Below are 21,205 nucleotides of genomic sequence, written 5' to 3'. Positions count from 1 at the left end.
ACATCATTAACATGCCAAAGCATCAGCAAAAGACAGTTTTACCTTCTATTGAACCACAGTGTGTGTATTTTTGCATTTAATGCACTTTTATTATGGCAGCTTCCACTTCCAAGTATGCAAAAACTATTATCAAGTTTTCTTCGCTATAAATTACCATAGTTGACCAGCTCCCTAGTATGTATGCAACTATGAAGCAGCATTGTAAGGTTAGCTCATCCTCAAAGTATGTAAATCGCCATTATCATGTTGGTTTCTACACACTCTCTGTAGGTAAAGCACCCACTACTGTCATGACGGTTCACACCTTCATGTTAAGCACCACTGTTGTGTCCCACCTGGCTCCTTGCTCTTCCTACTTATGTACATTGTCCCGGCATTTAAAACAATGTTGTATGCATGATTGTGCTTTACCTTGCGTTGAAAACACCATATTAAAATACCATAAAATGTTCCTTGCCACTTTTTTCCATTCTCTTTCTGTTAAATCCACTGGCAACTGTGTTCACCTGCAGAGATTATCCACCCAGAGCTCACTGCTAAGTGCAGGCTGACAGCAACCTCATCTTCCTGCTTAAGCCACTATCCAGAGTTAGGCTGCCCTCTCCTTTCTCCAGCTCTATGCTTGAACTGCTTCTGGTCTTGTATACAGCGGTTCATTTTTAAAACTGTCCAAAGCATACACTTTTGACAGATGACTGGGTTACTGCTCAAGGTTATTCACCAGGTTTAAGAGCCGAACCTGGCACAGTTGAAATGGGCACTTTCTCATGTTGGATATGTAGCCTATTCAGATATGAAAGCAGCCACCTAGCTAGCAGCCCCCAGGGAAATGCTGCCTTACCTGGTTTGGCTGTGTGTCGAGTAAGTGTTGGTGATTAAGTCAAACCTTATGTCACCCCCACATAAGTTTTTTTTCTCATTATGCTCTAGAGTAAAGCAAGTCCTCATACACTGTGACAGACCTGCCTAATTCTATCTCTTCACCAGCAATCGTGCAACTACCTTGAATCTTTCATCTGTTAAATTGCTGGACTGAAATCAATCGTCTATGTTCCAGGTCTAATACTGAATTCTCCAGTTAACACAACATGTGTGTTTGTAAAGCGCAAATTCACCCAAGGGTATGTTGGCGCTGAATAACAGATATTTATTGTTACCCAACTCAATGGCACTCATTTTTCAACGTCCGAAGCATTAAAGACTGAGTGGACGCGCCAGGATTTGAACTGGTGACCATGAGGCCGAACTCAGACTTCTACAGTGGGTGCATTAGTCCACTAAGCCACCAGACCCAGCTAGTTTTCTCTCTAGATCCATCAATGAACAGATTCTATTCTACATTGTACGATCTTCATTGATGGTCATAAATGTAAGGATAATTCCATGCTGTATTTGGGGAGACAACACTTCTTCAACAGTATCTCGTAAATATCCACAGGTTAGCAGAAAGTGTGAGGACCACAACATGCCTGTGTTGCAGAGCACTATCTGATGGCCTATCAAGAGTCAAGATTCTCTGAATTTTCCATTTGTATGGCAAGAGAAAAAAACATTTCTTACAACTACATTGGAGCATTTATTATTCAGTATTCCCTAAATGTCTTAGGAAGAACTTATAGATACTTCGTCATACAAACTAACTCAGTTAACAAAACCCCTCTCTTTCCTCAAATTGGAGAGACTATTTAATCCTCAACAATGTGAGATTAGCTTGCATTTCTGAGGAATACAAGGAGCCTGAATCTATGGCCACCAAGAACTTCTTAAAGGATTCTCCGGTCAAATCTTGACTGAGCCCAGGTACAGAACAATATGTGAAATTTTCAGTTCTCCAGGAGCTGCTTGTCATCAGTATTATGTTCTGTAGCATGAAGGAGTCCTGTCTACATACCTTGACTGTTACAAACTGTGTCCTTTATATAACCAGACACTTGAATTCTTGTTGATGACATTATACCATAGCAGGTTATGGACTTTCAGAAGCTATGGGCACTGTGAGACCCTTTCCGCAAGCTGTAAAATGTTAGTGCAATGTTCATTTCTCTCCCTTTCTATCTGCTATACACATCTAGCCACAGACTCCTTACCTTTGCCCAGGCATCAGACTGAATGCGGAAGATTTTTCTTCAAGCAAGCCTGTATGCTGGTAGGTGATGATGGTTGGCTCCGTGAGATGTCGGCATTGACGTCAGCACTGTAGTGACGTCTGCGTCACCTATATAGACACCCCCTCGGTGTGATGACTTTGTTCTTTTCTTTCTGCGCCAATCAAGCGCAGATCCTTGAAGAGAGCTAAACTGTCACTTTTGACAGGCATTTTTCAACTTTTTCCAACCCTTTTTGGTGTTGAGGTTTTCTCCTCATATCTAGGAAGAATTCATGGTTCAAACCGTGTGACGCTTGTCTCTGCACTGTGTCGCTGAAGGGCCCCCCTCTGGTTTGCCTGTGGTGGCTGGAGCATGACACGACTCAGTCATACTCAGGCTGCCAGGCCATGGCTCTGAAGGCTTTGAGAGAGCGGTTCTTAAAGCTACTTGTGGCCCGGCAGTCGTCACGGAGTTGAACCACTCCTAAGGAGATCTTAGTCACGGTCCCGGTCGAGAGGATGGTCCGGGCGCTGCTCCAGGAGTCCCAAGTCCTCTTCCTCCCTCTCCAAATAATCGGGACAGTCCGGTAAGAGCCCCAAGAAGCACAAGCGATGAAAGCACGCTTTGACTTCTCCCCGTCTGGTGCCCAACGTGACGGAGGATCCCAAGCGTTCTAGGCCTCGTTCTTTGGAATCTTCGCGTGAGTCAGCTCTGCGCCTTCCCAATTTTACGGGCGCCAGAGCAACTCCCGCCCAACTTCAAGAGATTTATGAGGACATGCGTCTCATTTTTGGACAGCATAACCCTACCGACCCGCCTTCATGCCCCAGTGAGTCAGAAGGGGCTCCATCAGATTTTGCACCGGCGGCTCCGCCCTGATGCATTTGGCCCCCGATGGGTCCAGCACTGGTCGTGCCATTGCGATCTTCCCCAACACCGGCCCTGACACTGATGCTCCCGATGCCTCTGGTGCCCCCTCGGTACTGCCAATTCTTATCCCCGATGATATAGAGCCGGTACCACAACGGCCAACGCCGAAACCGGTGCCAACAGAATCTCTAGATCCTAGGTCATTTCCTGTGCCCTATTCTGAGGGGCTAGCAGTGGGAGAAGATTGGGAGCAGTCACTGAATCCTTTAGAAGACCTGCCTTTTCAGGATATTGACTGGTGTGAGGAATTGGACTGGAAACCTCTCTTCGCGTCATTTCCTATGGTGGTGCAAAGGGCAGCTGAGGTCCTGGGCCTTCAGCTCTCTTCCATGGCGATCAAGACTAATATCTTGACGGTGGTCCTGCATTCTGGTGTCTCTTCTTTGTAACCCTTGCTGCCCTTTAATGAGGCCCTTACAAATATCCTACTGGGAGCCTGGTCCAAGCCCAGCACAGGGGTTCCTGTGAATAGGACAGTTGCCTTCACCCACCACCCTTCTTTGGGCGACCTAAGATTCCTCACTACCCACCCTACCACATCGAGCTTGGTGTTCGAAGCCTCTACCTCCCAGACTGGGAATCCAAGAGCCTGGATAGTTGGGGTAAAAAAACGTTTTCTTCCACCAGCCTTTCATTGCGGTCGGTGAACACTGCATGCTTAAAGGGCCGGTTATTTCCACTCCCTGTGGGAAACGGTTGCACAAGTGCTGCCACAGCTCACGGAGGAGGCCCGGGCCATCTTCTCCCAAGCAGTGTCAGACAGGAGAGATGCACCAAACTTTGCCATCTGTTGTGGTCTTGACACAATAGACTCGCTAGGTAGAGTGATTTAATCGATGGTGGCTGTTTGATGCCACGCCTGGTTGAGAACTTCTGGCTTTTTGGGGGCTGTCCAGGCCCCTCTCATGGACACGCCCTTGGAAGGCCCCGTCTCTTCGGAGACAAGGCAGACATGGTGCTGGTACACTTTAAGGACCCATGGGCTAAGGCTAGGCTATATTCTTGGGCCTCTCAGTGGCCTCACTTACACAGTCTGACTTTCGTGGCTATGTAAGGGTCTTTCAGCTACACCAGCCATATCCCAGTCACAAGGCTGCACAAGTTTCACAACCTCCGTGCAGCTAAGGGCACGACTTATTATGACCCCGTGGATCAGTCGAATAAAAGTATGATCAGTTCACCACCACCCCTGCATTCTCTGCCTCCAAACCCTCCTAATCTTGCCCTTTTAGATCATGGGTGGCCAGTTGGTGGCAGGATCCACCATCACCTCCACCACTGGTGCACCATCACATCAGACAGATGGGTCCTCCAGCTAGTCCGAAGGGGCTACTCCCACCCCTTCGAGTCTACCCCCTCTCCATGCCTCCATCTTAAGACTGGCTGACGGAGGATCATCTAATTTTGCTTCAGGAGGAAATCATGAATCTCTAGGTCAAGGGAGCCATAGAGAGGGTTCCGGCACCAGAAGTAGCCTGTGGTTGTTATTCCTCCTACTTTCTTGTCCCGAAGAAGGACAAGGTCCTTCATCCTATTCTAGATCTATGATCCCTCAACTACTTCCTCAAATAGGAAAAGTTCAAGATGCTCTCATTGGCTCATGCCTTGTCTTCCCTGGACCCGGGAGACTGGATGGTAGTGTTTGACTTTCAGGACGCCTATTACCACATTCCTGTCCTGCCTGCTCATCGAAGCTACCTGTGGTTTACGGTAGACCATGAGCATTTTCAGTTCACTGTGCTCCCCTTTGGAGTTACCAACGCCCCTCAGGTGTTCTCCAAGGTGATGGCGGTGGCATCTCATCTGCACAGGGCAGGGGTGTCATTTGTACCCTATCTTGACGACTGGCTATTGATTACTTGCTCGCCCCAGGCTGTCATCTCCCACCTTAAGACTACTGCGGACCTCCTGCATTCGCTGGGGTTCACTATCAACGTGCCAAAGTCACTCCTGACTCCCTCTGAGACACTCCCTTTCATCTAAGCTGTTCTGGACACAGTACAGTTTCGAACTTATCCTCCTGGGTGGTGAGTCCAGGATATTCAGGCTATGATATCAATGTTTCAGCGTTTATCCTGGATTTCAGTGACCCTCATGACCTCCTGTATCCTGTTAGTGACACATGCGGGCGGTGCAGTGACACCTGAGGTTCCAGTAGGAGCAGCATCAGGGGAATCTTTCTGAAATGCTTCATATCTCAGAGGGAACTGCACAAGAATTGCAGTGGTGGCTGACGAACTGTGATTTGGTCACAGGCAGACTACTCTCCTATCCCCAACCAGATCTCACAATAGTGACAAATGCGTCACTTCTGGGATGGGGCGGCCATCTGCAAGAGGTGGAACTCCGAGGACTATGGTCTCCGGCGGAATATGCACTCCACATCAACTTGCTGGAGCTCTAATCGATTAGCTTGGCATTGAAAGCCTTCCTTCCTTCTATCAAGGGGAAGCTAATACAAGTGTTCACGGACAACACCACCAACATGTGGTACTGCAACAAACCGGGCAGGATGGGGTCATGTCAGGAGGCCCTGCATCTCTGGACTTGACTGGAACAGCAGGGCATATCTCTGGTGGTTCAACACCTGCCACATTCGCTAAATGCCTGGGTGGACGTACTCAGCCGTCGATGCCTTGCTGATCACAAATGGCATCTCAATCCAGAGGTGGCACAAGGTCTCTCTCAGGAGTGGGGAAAGCCTTTGTTAGATCTGTTCGCCTCTGCTGAGAAGGCGCAATGTCAGCAGTTTTACACACTGGAGTTTCCAAGGCTAGTCTCACTCAGAGATGCTTTTCGTCTCGAGTGGATCTCCACCTCCTGTATGCCTTTCTGTCCATACCATTCCTGCCCAGAGTTCTCAAGAAGATCAGGAACGCCTGGCCCCAAGTCATTCTTGTGGCTCTAGACTGGGCACTGAGAGTCTGGTATCCTCCTCCCCTAAGACTGCAGCTTCGGGAAGATCTTCTGTCGCAGCATCAGGGGAGGGTCCTCCATCGAGAACTGACAGATGCGGTTCTTTTTCAACTGAATCAAGAAAAGAAAGAAATATATACAACCCGCGGTGACTGCCATCATTGGCCTGCGTGGAGCAATACATCTACATCCGTTCATTGAACCTTCCAAATACCAGCCCGGAAACAAAGAGGACAGCCATTGTGCATCCAAGAATTGTGAAAATTCACACGTTCACTAGGGAACCCGGCTGGGTTTCTTAGTGAGTATTTTTAATTCACCTGCACACGGTTTTCACGCACACCCCAAACACTCTAGCAATTCCTAAATCAGATGTCCCTCACATCGTAGGTCCTGAAGAGACCCTACATCCATACTAGGGTCGAAACGCCGTCGACAATTGAGAAAAGCGAACCATTACAACTGGCATTTTATTATTATATAGATGTTATGTATTTTGAAAAAAGAAAGTGGTCGCTTTGGTAAAAAAAAAAAGTTTATTTGAAACCTGTCACATATTGCTTCACAAATGTTATCTTTATGTTTTGGTTCATAATTTCACTAGGAACACAGTACACAACTGTAAATATCTTTGTTATAAGTGTAAAACGTTTCCGCTACATTTGAAATTTCAATATAAGTTTTGAAAAACTGAATCAGTGTGTCTGAGTCTCTTTCTATCTGGCATCTCAATTCGATCCTTGCATATATATATATATATATATATATATATATATATATATATATATATATGCAATTTTCGCCTTTCTTTCTCTCAAAATTACCATTAAGTATCTTTTCCACAGGAGCCACTGTTTTTCCTTAAAATACTTAAGCACCCTGGTTCCGTCGTGAGTAGGGTTCACAGTTCAATTTCAGTTTCAAAAGCTTTATTCGCTTATTTAAAAAAAATCATAAAAGCATATACATATACATACACAGAAAAAATCATTAAAAGCTAGAAAATGTACAGATTTGGTGCAGCTCGAAAATACAGTAAAACAGAGTAACTAAAATATCATGCTTTTCCTTGCGGCCACAGATTTCAAGATGAACATAGCTGCATACAAACAAATGTCAGGGTCATCTAAGGAGAATAACAATCTCATTGCCGTTAACCGTAGTAACTGTCCGTTTTATAAATAGGGGTTTTAAATAAACAACACGAAGATGTTTATAAAGGTCACACAACAATAAAAAATGCACAGTACTCTGTTTGGTGACCCCATCACAAGGACATGGTATAGAGGGATAATTTTTCAGATCTGGGAATGCCACCAAATAGTGGGCAATTCCAAGTCTTAATCTAGTGAGGACAAAGCAATGGGATGGTCTGGTGACAACCTTTAGGTATTTTGAAAAGCCAGATGAATCCCGATTGGAGTAATAATACTGAGGGATAGTTAACAACATTGTAGTATCTCTGCGCACTTGAGCTTTCTTGTGTAGATAGTAGCACTTGAGTTCTTTCTTAGAAATATCGGAGAAACTCTCTTGATCCTCCAGGAGATTGAGATTAAATAAATCCCTAGCAGTTGTCACAACATAATCAATCCATGGGATCAATGTGCTTTTATCTAGGCGGAGACAATCAGTGATGATACTCCTCGTAAAGCTAGTTTCCTTTTTATGCCATATTGCTCTCCATACCATCAACGGTCTTAAACAGATTAGATCTGATAAAAACTCTAGGCCCAGTTCCTGGTGAATTATTACTGTGGAAGCAGACTTAGGCAGGCATAACAATCTATTTAGAAAGCTAATTTCTTCTATTTGCAGATCTTCGTGGCAACAATGCCCCCAAACACCAGATCCGTAGAGCGCAATAGCAACCCATCTGCAACGATAAATGTGTAGCATGTCATATATGCGCCGGTCGCCAAGTTTATTTGCAAATTTAAAAACTCCATTAGCACTTTTGGACATCTTGGCTTTTACATTAGATATCTCCTCAGACCACAAACCGTTGCTACTAAAAGTTATGCCCATATAACAGAATTTATTTACAACTTCTATTTTTTGTCCCTCTATATGGAAAGATTTCAGCTTCCTCATTTTCTTTCCACATGGCATAATGAAAGTTTTAGTATTATTGATTTTTAGTTTTTTTTCCTTAATAAAACCCGCAAATTTATCCATCAATTTCTGTAAGCCTCTAGAGGTTCTGTATAGGAGAACTGAGTCATCAGCATAAAGTAAGATGGGAACAGCCTGACCATCAACTAACGGGGCATCAGAATTAACTTGCTTGAGCTCAGAGTCTATTGAGTTAATAAAAAAGGAGAAAAGGAGGGGCGCAAGGACACAACCTTGTCTTATACCTAGCTTAACACTGATACAATCAGTACATTCCCCCATGACCATATCTAATACGGGCAGAGAGTTTAGAGTACAATCTAGCCAGAAAGTAAATAATCTCTGCTGGGGCACCTTGATCTAATAAGGTTGACCATAGCGGCGCGTGATCAACGAGGTCAAACGCGCTGCTTAGGTCAGCGAAGCAGAGAAAAAGCGAGCCCTTCTTAGCACGGGTATACTTCCCAATTAGGAGGTCTAGATTAATGCATTGTTCCACGGTACCCAGACCCTTACGGAATTCGAATTGGCACCGTGCAAGAATACCACTACCCTCAGCCCACTCTTCTAATCTGGCCAGCAGTACCCGGCTCATAGTTTTAAGTGATGAATCTAAAAGGGAGATAGGGCGGTAATTTTTAGCATCCGACCTATCCCCCTTTTTATATATCGGAATAATTACAGATTCACCCCAAGTGGGCGGTGTGCCCACCAGGACTGCTGCATTAAAGACCCTAGTCAAGACTGGGCCCCACAATGATGAATCTGCCTTATATAGGTCTATGGGGACCCCGTCGGGGCCAGGCGCCTCCGCTCCTTTGCTAGAGTAGGGTTCAGTTGTTTTTCCTTTACGAATACTCGTTTTGCAGCATGAATCCTTTTCTGGATTCACATGCTGTGTATTATTCCGCCATCTAGTGGCTGGATCCGGAATTGTCTCAGTTTCTTTTTTTTCTTTCTTTGTAGGCATTGTCAGAAGTTGATCTGCATGGTAGCCATTTTCAGATTATTTTTTTCTGCAGTTGAGTCTAGAAGGAAAGAAGAAGCTCTGAAGCTTTGCAGAAGGTTGCTGAAAATGTAGGCCTTTTGGGGAAAGAAATTGCAGAAGGACAGTCGGGTACCAGAGAAGGAAGCAGACCTTCGTCTGCAGAAGCCCCACAGGGGCATCCCATTGGATTAACACATGTGGCAGGTGAATGAAGCAGGGTAGGGGTCCTGAAAAATTCCCCCTTTACATTTTTTCCAAACTTCCACCACAAGTTTGCACAACTTGATCCGCACGAAGTTTGTAATCTCTGCCTACCAAGGATCCACAGGTACAAGGACTGTGAGGCCTGCGCAGTATTTGTGCCAAAAACTCTCAAGGCCTGCCGAAAGCAGAGGAGAGGAACATAGCACAATAGTGTACTCCAGCCAGAAGCAACAGCTGTCGCTGAAAGATGTGTGCCTCAAGCAATAAAGAGGAACATGTTGGGGCCACAGAGTCAGCCCACGGAGGCTCGGACAGGAAAATCCTTGAGGGGGACGTAGATAGGAAACATGTCTCGAAGAAGACGACAAAGGACGCTGAGAAGAGACCTGAAAATGTAAACAAAACCCCAAACCCCCTCGGAAACCCTGGGCCACGAGAAAAAAAAGCATAAGGCAGCCCAGGCCTCAAAGAAAACGATGACCTAAGGTCAGCTGCGACTGAAAGAGTCCCACAGATCCTAATCATGGGATATCAATGAAGACTAGCTCGGGGAAGAGGCCCCAAAGGAAAACGCCAATCCTTCTGAGGCAGAAACCACAACATCAAGGAAGAGAGCATCTCCAACGCAAGAAGTTGAAAGAGCCCTCAGGGTGGAAAAGAAGTGAAGGAGATTAAAGACCGTAAGGGCAGTACTCCTTCAATGCACAAAGTAGTTTGACGCACTAAAGAAATTCAAGATTCCTACCAGACCTTCCATGACTTCAGATGCTGAAGATGAAGAGACTACCCTCGAGGCACCAGCCACTCCTGAACCTCACGAGGAGAAGGCAGAAGAAGAATCCTTCAACCCACAAGGGGAAGAAACGGCAGGGAGTTTTGAGGAAGAATGAAATGACCTCGACACAGAGAGCCCATTGTAGGAGGTTTGTAGTTACCCCTCGAAGGCTACGCCACCAGACTATATTGCCTTCTACAATAGTCTAGTGAAAAGGGCAGCAGAAACTTTTGGAGTGCCCTTAGAGGAGGAGAGAGGAGACTCCTGTTTTCTCGTAGAAACACTAATGCCATCCATCAAGGGAAGCCAGTTCCTCCCAATGCTACCAAATATACTGTGAAAGCACAACAGAAGCTGCTCCAAGCACAGTGACCGAAACCTAGCGAATACTAAGTTAAATGGGGGTGGGGGGGGGGGGGGGGGGGGGTTGGGAGCGCATCTCACAAAAAGTAAAGGACAATCCTCACACACCACCAGGTGTCATGCTTCATCATCGGCAGTCCTCGTTTCAAAACCTCGGTTTGGTGAAGAGCAGGCCTACACCTGGAGACAGGGAGGCACTTCTAAAACTAAGTGGGGGCCTGTGAAATACGTAAGTTTAAAAATCAGTATAATCGCCAGAATTACAAAAGCTGGTAGGATAACACCACTGAGTAGGATGACCAATGTCATACTTCACCTAAATTGATTTCCTTAAACCTGTAAGGGTGAAATAACAGACAAAGAGAAAGATTGGCATCCAGGTTTTTCGGTCACGAAAAAAGGAATAATGACCTACATGCATCAATAATACATATAGTGGAAAGTTGTGTAGCACATGACGCTAAAAACGTGGAACACATGCATATACAACTAAACACTGGATGTGAGGCTAGCTCACAGTTTTACCCTGGTTGGCCTTCCTACACGCCCCATAGGTCATCCTACGCAGTGCTGTCATCCTACTCTCCTACCAACTTTTGTGGTAAGATAGTAGCCTTTTGCTATTTTTGTATTTTTTAATATCATATAACCCCCTCTTCAGAATAAACTCATTCCTCCCAATGCTACCAAATATACTGTGAAAGCACAACAGAAGCTGCTCCAAGCACAGTGACCGAAACCTAGAGAATACTAAGTTAAAGGGAGGTGGGGAGGATCTCACAAAAAGTGAAGGACTATCCTCACACACCACCAGGTGTCATGCTTCATCATCGGCAGTCCTCGCTCCAAAACCTTGGTTTGGTGAAGACCAGGCCTACACCTGGAGACAGGGAGGCACTTCTAAAACTAAGTGGGGGCCTGTGAAATATGTAAGTTTTTGAAAATTAGTATAATCGCCAGAATTACAAAAGCTGGTAGGATAACACCACTGAGTAGGATGACCTATGTCATACTTTACCTAAATTGATTTCCTGAAACTTGTAAGGGTGAAATAACAGACAAAGAGAAAGATTGACATCCAGGTTTTTCGGTCACGAAAAAAGGAATAATGACCTACATGCATCAATAATACATATAGTGGAAAGTTGTGTAGCACATGACGCTGCAAACGTGGAACACATGCATATACAACTAAACACTGGATGTGAGGCTAGCTCAAAGTCTTACCCTGGTTGGCCTTCCTACACGCCCCATAGGTCATCCTACGCAGTGCTGTCATCCTACTCTCCTACCAACTTTTGTGGTAAGATAGGAGCCCTTTGCTATTTTTGTATTTTTTAATATCATATAATCCCCTCTTCAGAATAAACTCATTCTGGCGATTATACTGATTTTTAAACTCACTTATTTCACAAGCCCCCACTCAGTTTTAGAAGTGCCTCCTTGTCTCCAACTGTAGGCCTGCTCTCCACCAAACCGAGTTTTGGGAGAGCGAGGATTGCCGATGATAAAGTATGACATCTTGTGGTGTGTGAGGACAGTCCTTCACTTTTTGTGGGATGCCATCGCCCCCTCTAACGTAGTATTTTCTAGGTTTCGGTCACTGTACTTGGAGCAGCTTCTGTTGTGTTTTCATGTTAGGTTGGGGGCTAGCTGGCTCCATGCTCCCCGCGCCTCTAATTCCCCCTCTGGTATCTACTAGGGTTAGCTTGTTACATACCAAATATAATATACCAGGTTAAGAAAGCCTTTAAGGAGACCGCTTCAACAAAGGGTTTTATGGGTGGAGAAAAAATGTAGACCTCCTTCAAAGGACCCTAAGTACATACAGGGAAACACAGTGGCAGATTCTATCATCATCACCACAGCAAGAAGAAGGAGCACCACTCAGTCTTTCTCAAGCCCACTTCCTGAGAGAGAAAGCAAAAGTCTGGATATGGTGGGGAGGAATATGGAGAGTGAGCTGGCAACACAATGGCATATTGCCAATTTAAATGCTGTCCTTAATAGACATGGCCATCAACAGTAGGACGAGATCGAGGAGCAAAGGAATAAGCTCCCAGGAGATGACAAAAGAAATGACTAAGAAACGAAAATGGACCCCCACAATAACACCATTGGGAGGCAGAATAGCGCAATGCCCACATGAATGGGAAAGATTGCCACAGTCAATTGGGTTTTAAACGTGGTGCGCCGTGGCTATTGTATAGAACTAACAAGCCTTCCACCACCCAACCCTCCAAAAAAGAATAGGTTATAAAAAACAGAGCTGTTAAAGTTCAGGGAAGAGGTAAACAAACTCTTACAGAAACATGCAGTGGATAAAGTACCAACAAGGGGGCACAACAAAGTAAACTTAGTTCTTGGTACCAAAGTAAGACCTCACTCTAAGACCAATCCTGGATCTCAGATTCATCAACAAATTCATCCGCACACAGCACTTCAAGATGACAACGCCTCAAGAAGTAATTCCATTTCCCCCCCCCCAAAAGGGGGACTACATGGCAACCATAGACTTAAAGCCCGCCTACCTGCAAATACCCTTAAATCAAACACACAAAAGGTTCCTCCGTTTTGTGCACGAATATACACTCCACCAATTCAGGGTCTTACCTTTCGGAATTAATCTGCTCCAAGAGTTTTTACAAAATGCTTAGCTTCACTGGCAGCATTCCTTTTTTTTTTTGTCCTCATATAACCTCCATAATATTGTATAAGCATCCTCTCGGTACTAGCAACCCAATTGCTTATATCTTGTGGTCTGATCTCAGCTGATGTTCTATGGGACCAGGCCCACGTTACACATCGTAAGCTGACCAAGTGGTAATCATTGGACAGTTCTTACCAGCCATACCAATTACTCTGAGTCTAGTAATTTCCAACATAGCCCAAGCTCGTTTGTATTATTATGGGAATTAACCTTTTGATCCAAATCTTTAAAAAATCTGACTGAATTCCACCATTCCCTCCAAGATGGAGGGTCTACCTGATGCAATCTTTTGCATATTTCTCGTCTTGCTAAGAGAATTAAATAGAACACAAGTTTACGTTGTTTACCCGTGAAGTCCGCCTCCCCCACTGAGGGCTGTGCTATGCCAAAAAAAATTAAAATGAGGCTTACCTCCACATCTTTACCGAGTGCTTCTTACAAAGTCTTACACACATTATCCCAGTATTCCTTCAACATTGGGCAGATGAAAAACATGTGGATGTCATCCGCCTCGTGGGTGCGAAATGTTGTACATCTTGCGTCTCCTCCTCCCCTCATTTGGGATATCTTAAGCAGAGACCATTCTTCCTTAGTGCAGCCGATTTAATTAAAGGGTATAATTTATCTAAAGATACTTGCCATAAGGTATGCAGCTCTTCATCTGGCAAGCACTTCTCCCAGACCATGTAAGGAGGATCCAGCTTTCTGTCTGCAGCAGCAATAAGATGATTATACAGAGAGCTATCTCCTTTTTCCTTGATTTGGATCTTGGAGATCATCCTCCATTGCCAGTGTTGGTTCTTACACCATGTTGAAATTTGGTAGTATTTAAACCTGGAGAGCCTGTCCTTTAAGATCTTCCAAGTATCCCAGGGAAGACAGTTATTTCCTTCAACTATGTCGCCCCAACGCGGAACCCCCGCCTCTTTCAAGGGTTGAGATAAGGCATCATTCAGGCATTCAGGAGTGCCTGGGGAATCCCACACAGGGGCCCACTCGCTAAAGTAGGGATTACCTAAAGTAATACGGCAGTCAAACCATAATTTGGCAGCAGTGCATAAAACCTTCAGGTGGACTTTTAAAAAAAAATTTAGGGGCGCCAAACTTGTACATAAAACCCTCAGCTGGACTCTCGTGCAACATGGCCTTGAACATGCGATCAATCAAATTATCAGCTGGTCTGGATAGGAGCATCCTACTGTTATTCAGTTGGTATGCCCAGCAGTATAATTGTAGGTCTGGCAGCATTCCTAAGAAGGAAAGGAATTCATGTCTACCCTTACCTAGACGACTGAGTACTGAAGGCGAGGTTAAAACATAAATGTTGGACATCTAAACAGTGATCACAACTCTCCAGAGGTTTGGGTTCTCCATAAACCTAAAAAATAATCTGCAGATTCAAAACAGGAAGCAAGACTGAATTCCAAGGTAGCACAAACGTATCTGACCCAAAAAAGGGTACAATCAATCAGGCAGCAGACTCTCCTCTACCAGAAGGGTCAGTCTCTGACAATGAGGACAGTCATGAAACTGATGGGCATGATTGCATCATACATCCCCCTCGTTACACATGCATGGTTACACATGCGCCCACTACAAGAATAGCTATGTAACAGCTGATCACAAACCAACAGAAGTTGGGAAGATCCTGTAAATGCAGCAGAGGAAGTACAGAAGGAGACATATTGGTGGGCATCCAAGAGCACAACTTTAGGGAAAACTTTCAAAATGATAACTCCTTCAGTGACCATCACAACAGATGCGTCTCATATAGGGTGGAGAGCACATGCAGGAAACGTAAGAATTCGGGGTCAGTGGAGCAACTCCGCCTCCATAAAACACATCAACTTCCTAGAGATGAAGACTGTGCTAGTACCACTGAAAGCCTTTCAAGTGCACAATACAGGGATGAACTATTAATTCAAATGGACAATACAGCAACTATGTTTTACTCAAACAAGCAGGGAGGAGCAAAGTCATTCACCCTAAGCAAACTAGCACAAGTGATATGGCAATACCACAGAGGATCAACCTGCAAACAATCCACCTACTGGGAAAGGACAACACACACAGCTCGACTCAGCAGACAGAACAGCAGTTCACACAAATGGAAGATAAGACAAAAGAGCCTAGACAGGATTTTCAGGCTCTGGGACACACCAACAATAGACCTATTGCAACAGCAGGGAACAGAAAATGCCAACTCTTTGCTTCCAGGTTTCAACACTACTAGTCAGAAAGGAATGCACTGTCACTAAATTGATCAGGGAGATTTGTCTTTGCCTTTCCCCCTATCCTTCTACTACACAGAGTATTGGAAAAAGCCAGGCAACCAGAAATAAAACTTAATCATCAGCGCCTCTCAATGGACAATACAAACCTGGTATTCAAACCTGCTCAAGCTGTCCAAGGGACATATGATCACAATCAAGGAGGTGCAAGTGCTTCTTACGATGCAACAAGGACAAGTGTTCCACACTGAACCAGCACCACTCAGCCTAACAGTCTGGCGCTTGAGTACATAGAATGCGGGCACCAAGACCTACCCCAAAGAACAATGGCAGTAATAAGTGAGGTGGCAAAACCAACGACAAGGCAATGCTACACAGCAAAATAGAGAAGGTATCTCCTTTGATGAAAAGGCAACAATGCCCTAGATTCAATTTCTACACAGGAGAAAGTAATAATCTACCTCACCCAGTCACTAGACAATGCAATTGACTGTTCATCTCAATTGTGGCTTAAACCAGGGAAGCATCATGTAACATCACCAGTCATCAAATAATTCCTAGAAGGTTCCAAAAGAATGGCTCCTCCAAGGAAGGCTCCGGCCCGTATGTGGAGATTAAACACTGTACTAGCACAACTGACAGAACCATTCGAGCCTATTCATAAAGCAAAGCTACAGCATATCACACTAAAGACTGCCTTCTTAATAGCAATAATATTACTGTGAAGAGTAAGCGAACTCCATGCGTTGCCTATTGAGTAACCATATATGCAAATTCACAAAGATAAAATAGTTCTTAGAACTAATCCTCAAAATCTACCCAATATAGTGAGCAAAGTTAATATGAAGCAAAGCATTCAGTTACCAGTTTTCTTTAAGAACCCGCAAACACGGCAGGAGAGGAACTTGCATACCCTTGAATTAAGATGAGCATTACTATATTATCTACAGGAGACAAAACAGTTTGGTAAAGGTAACCAATTGTTTGCCTCACACGCTAAGTCCAGCAAGAGTTTACCTGTTACAAAGGAAATAATTGCACAATGGATTGTAAAGATATTTTAAACATGCTACTCCTCAGCAGGAAAACCCTAACTTTACGCCCAGAAGCTCATTCAACAAGGAAAAAGGGTGCAACCCTAGTCTTTATGGCAAATGTGCCAATGCACTATATAGGCAGCCGCAACATGGGCATTCCCCACATACTTTTACCTAACAATATTGTGTGGATATACAAATGACAAAAGAAGCTCAGGTGGGACAGAAAGTAGTTAAACACTGGTTCGCAAACTCTTCCTCATCTCACCCCTATCATCTCAAGGAGTGGGAAACAGGCACATAATCTTATGCACAGCATGTGAATACAGAAAAGGATTCCTGCTACAAAACAAAATGGTTACTTACCAGAAGTAGTAGTTTTGCTGCTTGAAGAATTTTCTGGACTTATTTGCGACCCACCCACCTCCAGCAAATGTGTTAAATAAATAGGTGGGAAGGAGGTCACATATAAGGAGGAGAAAAGACATAAGATAAAAAAATCAACAGAACATCCTTGGGGGGGAAAAAAAGACCATGAGAAAAGAATCTGAAGATGGGTACCACGCACATGGGCTTCCGGGGGCTGTCTGATGTCACACAGGGGACGGACCAAACATCAAATGGTAGTTTACTACGCCAACGAAAAAGAAAAAGAAACAGACAATTGCGGGCTTACAACTGAATAGTGGAATAATGCACAGCATGTTAATCCAGAAAACTCTGCAAGCTGCCAAACTACTCCTACTGGTAAGTAACTATTTCGTTTTCTACTATTAGATTTCTAATTACAGTTTATTAAGTATGATTTTTTAATTTAGAAGTCTTGTCATTAATGTGTACATCTTTGCAGTGACTGTCAGAGACCGTTCATCCAAAAAACATTCATTTTTTTCGTTAAATAAAGAGTAAGTAAACTATTGTGCTCTTTGACATGGTACCACATTAAAACATTGGATACTGGCACCTCATTCTTGGAATCCTAATTTGGAGACAGTGGCTTTTGACCGCATATAATCGTGGTACAGATGGGAACCATGTTTTGATGTTATCTTCCCTGTGTTAGGGTTTAGTTTGAAGTGTGGTAAGATGTCACTTTGCGAAATGCTGCATATCTTTGCTAATTTTGTTTTATCCCCTTCCATAAAATAGTTGAGGTTTTCGCAGTGTGGAGTTTTACAATTGAGCTGTAGTCACATATTAAACGTTGAGGTTTAATATTAGATGTTAAGCAACAATGAATACGTTAATTTCTGTTTGATTTAAATGATGATGGAAAACGGTTTGCACAAAGTGATGTTGAAGTCTTAAGTATGACAGAATAGGCCACCACATGCCTTAGGAAATCCTGCCAGAGACTTTTTTATATTTGCACATGTATTTACAGTGTCACTAAATGTCGGCATGTTTTTCATGTACTGATTATATTGAATGCGCATCTCCTGGAAAAGCTGAAGCAAAAGTATTCTAAAGAATATCTTCCCTTCCTTGTAGATGACTCAGCAGATTGGGAAAAGGAACTACAGCAAGAACTCCAGGAGTATGAGGTTGTTTCAGAAGCAGAAAGGCGAGATGACAACTGGGACAAAGAAATTGAGGACATGTTGCAAGATAATTAACAACCCTCCTGAAGAGAGATTTACGTAGACAGTTGACACTGGTATCTGTTTTAACTTTCAACAGCTGGAGACGATTCGGAAGAAAGCGAAGGAAGTCTGAGGACTTCACCAATGTTTGGGCTCTGGCACATGCAAACAGGAACTTGTTCGCAATTACGTCATCCAAGTGGCTCACCCTCTAATCATTCAAATGAAACAAACTTTGTAATTTGAAACGGTATATTTTATTTACACATGATTGTTAACCATACTCATTTTTGGGGGTTACCAAGGGAATTATATATGAAGTTACGACGTTTGTAAATAAGCTATAGCTGCAGTTCACGGACCTAAGCACTAAATGGAGAAATAGCCTGCTTGTATATATTTAAGAATCTTAATTGCAGTTAATATATATCTCTTGGGGTTTGTGCAGGTAATTGGTACATGGTTGAGTGATCTCAGGCGGAGATTGTGGTCCTTAGGCCAGTGAATGTGTCAATCCAGATGGTGATTAGTATGTTGTGCAGTTTCTGAAGTGGTTTGGAGGGGCTACAGGCGTCCATTCCTATTCATAACGGTTTAGTATCTTGACATAGGGCCTTACTACCAGCACTCGTGGTGGCGGTCCGACCACCGCCACACTGTGGGCCTACCCGCAGTATTGTTATTTGGGTGGTTGGTTGCGCAGCTGTCAGAGCAGGAATATGCTGGCAATGTTGCTGTGGCACTACCAAGCATATTCTGAGTTGCCCTCTCACCACCCTTTTCATGGCAGTAAGCCTATCATGAAAAAGGTGGCGGAGAGGCAACCAAGGAGGCCCTAACATGGCCCTGTAACGCCCCTGGGTGTGGGGGTACCAGCAGGTAGACATATGGGCCCCTTAGAATTGCACCCGTATTCCTTCACGGTGTGGCATGCATGCTGCACTGTGCAGAAACGTGCTGCAGGCCCTGTCATGGCAGCGGGTTGCATGTTAAGCTCTCCTATGAGGCTAACAGCCCAATGCCTTGAGACCGCCGTGGTCCCGCTCGACCAAGATTAAACTCCCAATCAGGTAGGCGGGTGCACCACAGCTTCGGCAGTTCTCAAGCAAATGGCGCAGTGGCACCGCCGCTTGAAGACTGCCAAAGTCATATTAAGGCCCTTAGTGTTTTATTATTTTTCAAGCAGTTGATATTTTGGGAGAATGTCCTCCTGGATTCCACCTAAATAGTGTTTTCATTTCATCAATCATCGGTTGGTCACACTGCGCACTAAACAAAGCATGGTACGACTAGGTGAACTTCTTTTTCTAAAAGTATATTGTGCCAATGATTGTTACAGGTTATTACTTCTAGGTCCCTGTTCTTCCCCATTCTCAATATGTGGGCTGCATGCCACCTGTCTTTTTGGCCAGAGATGCTTTAAATGCTGTTAAAAAGTTTTAGGTGTTATGCAGGCATGCATGTGTCATACGCAGCAAACCCCCATACATGGCTTGTATACACACTCACCCATTTCTTTTTTCTCCGCCAGATAGTGTGGTTAGATAATTGCATCTCAATTTTCAAATCTAAACTCTGGCCAAAGCCCACAGTTTTATTTATTATTATTGAACCCCCCCCCCTTTCCTTTTTACACAACAGTTAATAAAATGTTGCAATTTGCCTCATTTTAATCTTATTAACCACATGTACCTATTTTGCTTTTTCACATTGATATTTGGGCAGTGTAGCACATCTGACTCAAACATGTTGCTGCTCTGTAGCTATTTTTCAGATTTCAACTCACTTCTGGGTTTTTTTACCAATATAATCCATTAGTTTGTGGCCTTGCATAACTCATACCTGTTGTCCTGACTATGCTTGGTTAGTAGCAGTAAACATATCCTCGTATTTAATTTATTGTAATCAGAACCTATTCCTCCAGCAGTCCTCTTGCTATTTTCATTCATCACTGACCCCCTTAACCAATAGTTTGGTGTATGTTTATCGTGTACCTCTGTATGTTAATTGTATACCTCTGCATGTTAATCGTGCACCTCTGCATCAGAACATCACAGCAATGTTACACAAAAAGAGGACCTTGGCAGTACCTAACCTTTAAAGCAATATACAACCCATTTTTTGGGGCCAGGCGGACATTTAAATTAGCCTATGGTGGCCAAACCAATTTCCGCTGTGGCTAGAGGAAGTGATCAGTCCTACAAAATAGAGTACATTTGCACTACTGCACATGATCCTTTCGGTAAGACCTACTCTCTGCTAGCACTGGTGATATTTTATGAAATTCACTGCAGGAGGACATTAGGTATAGATTTTGAATTGTGCGATTGACATACAAAAATTACGGAATAAACCGTTTTGACTGCAATTAATTATACATAGATTCATTAATTCGGTCGTTGACTAGCAGGCATAGCTTTTATTGCATTTATTTGTGTTTTTAGTACTAAACGGTCTTACTTCCATTGCCTTGTTCTTTTTATATGTAAATTAAGTATTTTTCTTTATAGCACTTTGAGATATTTCTTAAATGGGAGTATCTGAATGGGAAAGGGCCATTTTTCTACAATCAGCTTAAAATTCCTTCTAATCCCATTTTAGGTAAACAAGTTGTGAAGAACCTAAACATTTTATCTATTGGGGCTTATGACATCGGAAATATTTTCTAGCCGTGTATTACCAAATTAGCAAAATGCTTAAGATGTCTGGTATATTTTCAAACACTTAAAATTATCGACCTATTAAAATAATCAAAAGTAAACACTGACAACCTACATCCATAATGATTTTATGAAGGATAAAAATGTCTGATATAAAGAATTTCTGTTCTACTCTTTGTGTGATGACAGCTTTAGTTATAACTGATTTACATTTGCTATTTGAAATATGATTTAGTAAATGATTTGTAAAAAATGATAGTTTTCATGAAATACTCACTAAAATCTTAATAGTTCTTTAAAACGTTTCGACTAAATAAATTTGTAGTAAGCATTTCCATGTTCTATTGTATCTTACATCTCAAAGAAGTCAGAATTTGTATCAAGTACTCAAATAAATAGATGCAATTATTGAAGGTAGAAACAAAATAACCAAATTAGGTTGTGTGGCTAGTGTGCACTCCTTTGCTAACCTTACAGGTTTTATTAACAGCAGTACAGTCTCACAACATCAACAATGAACTGTCTACAGTTTTAGCTCGTGGAAGGTTTTTCTTTTTTTTGTGCCAAACTTCTTTTTATGTCTCACCTAGACAGCTCAGGTCTTTA

General features: G+C 43.5%; 1 protein-coding gene across 2 annotated transcripts in view; it reads left to right on the top strand.

Moving 5' to 3' along the window:
- SYAP1 (synapse associated protein 1) overlaps positions 1–20,946 on the top strand; it is a 264,963-nt gene extending 244,017 nt beyond the window's left edge. For both annotated transcript variants that reach the window (XM_086934326.1, XM_086934327.1), the window contains exon 9: positions 17,848–20,946. In XM_086934326.1, coding sequence (XP_086790452.1) covers positions 17,848–17,972 — 125 coding nt within the window. In that variant the 3' untranslated portion in view covers positions 17,973–20,946. The remainder of the gene's footprint in view (positions 1–17,847) is intronic.
- Positions 20,947–21,205: the final 259 nt, after the last annotated feature.

This window comes from Lissotriton vulgaris, chromosome 8, assembly GCF_964263255.1.
Source record: "Lissotriton vulgaris chromosome 8, aLisVul1.2, whole genome shotgun sequence".
In the NCBI taxonomy this organism is placed as follows: domain Eukaryota; kingdom Metazoa; phylum Chordata; class Amphibia; order Caudata; family Salamandridae; genus Lissotriton; species Lissotriton vulgaris.
Note: the sequence above shows the minus strand (reverse complement) of the source record. Positions and strands in the feature narration are given on the sequence as shown.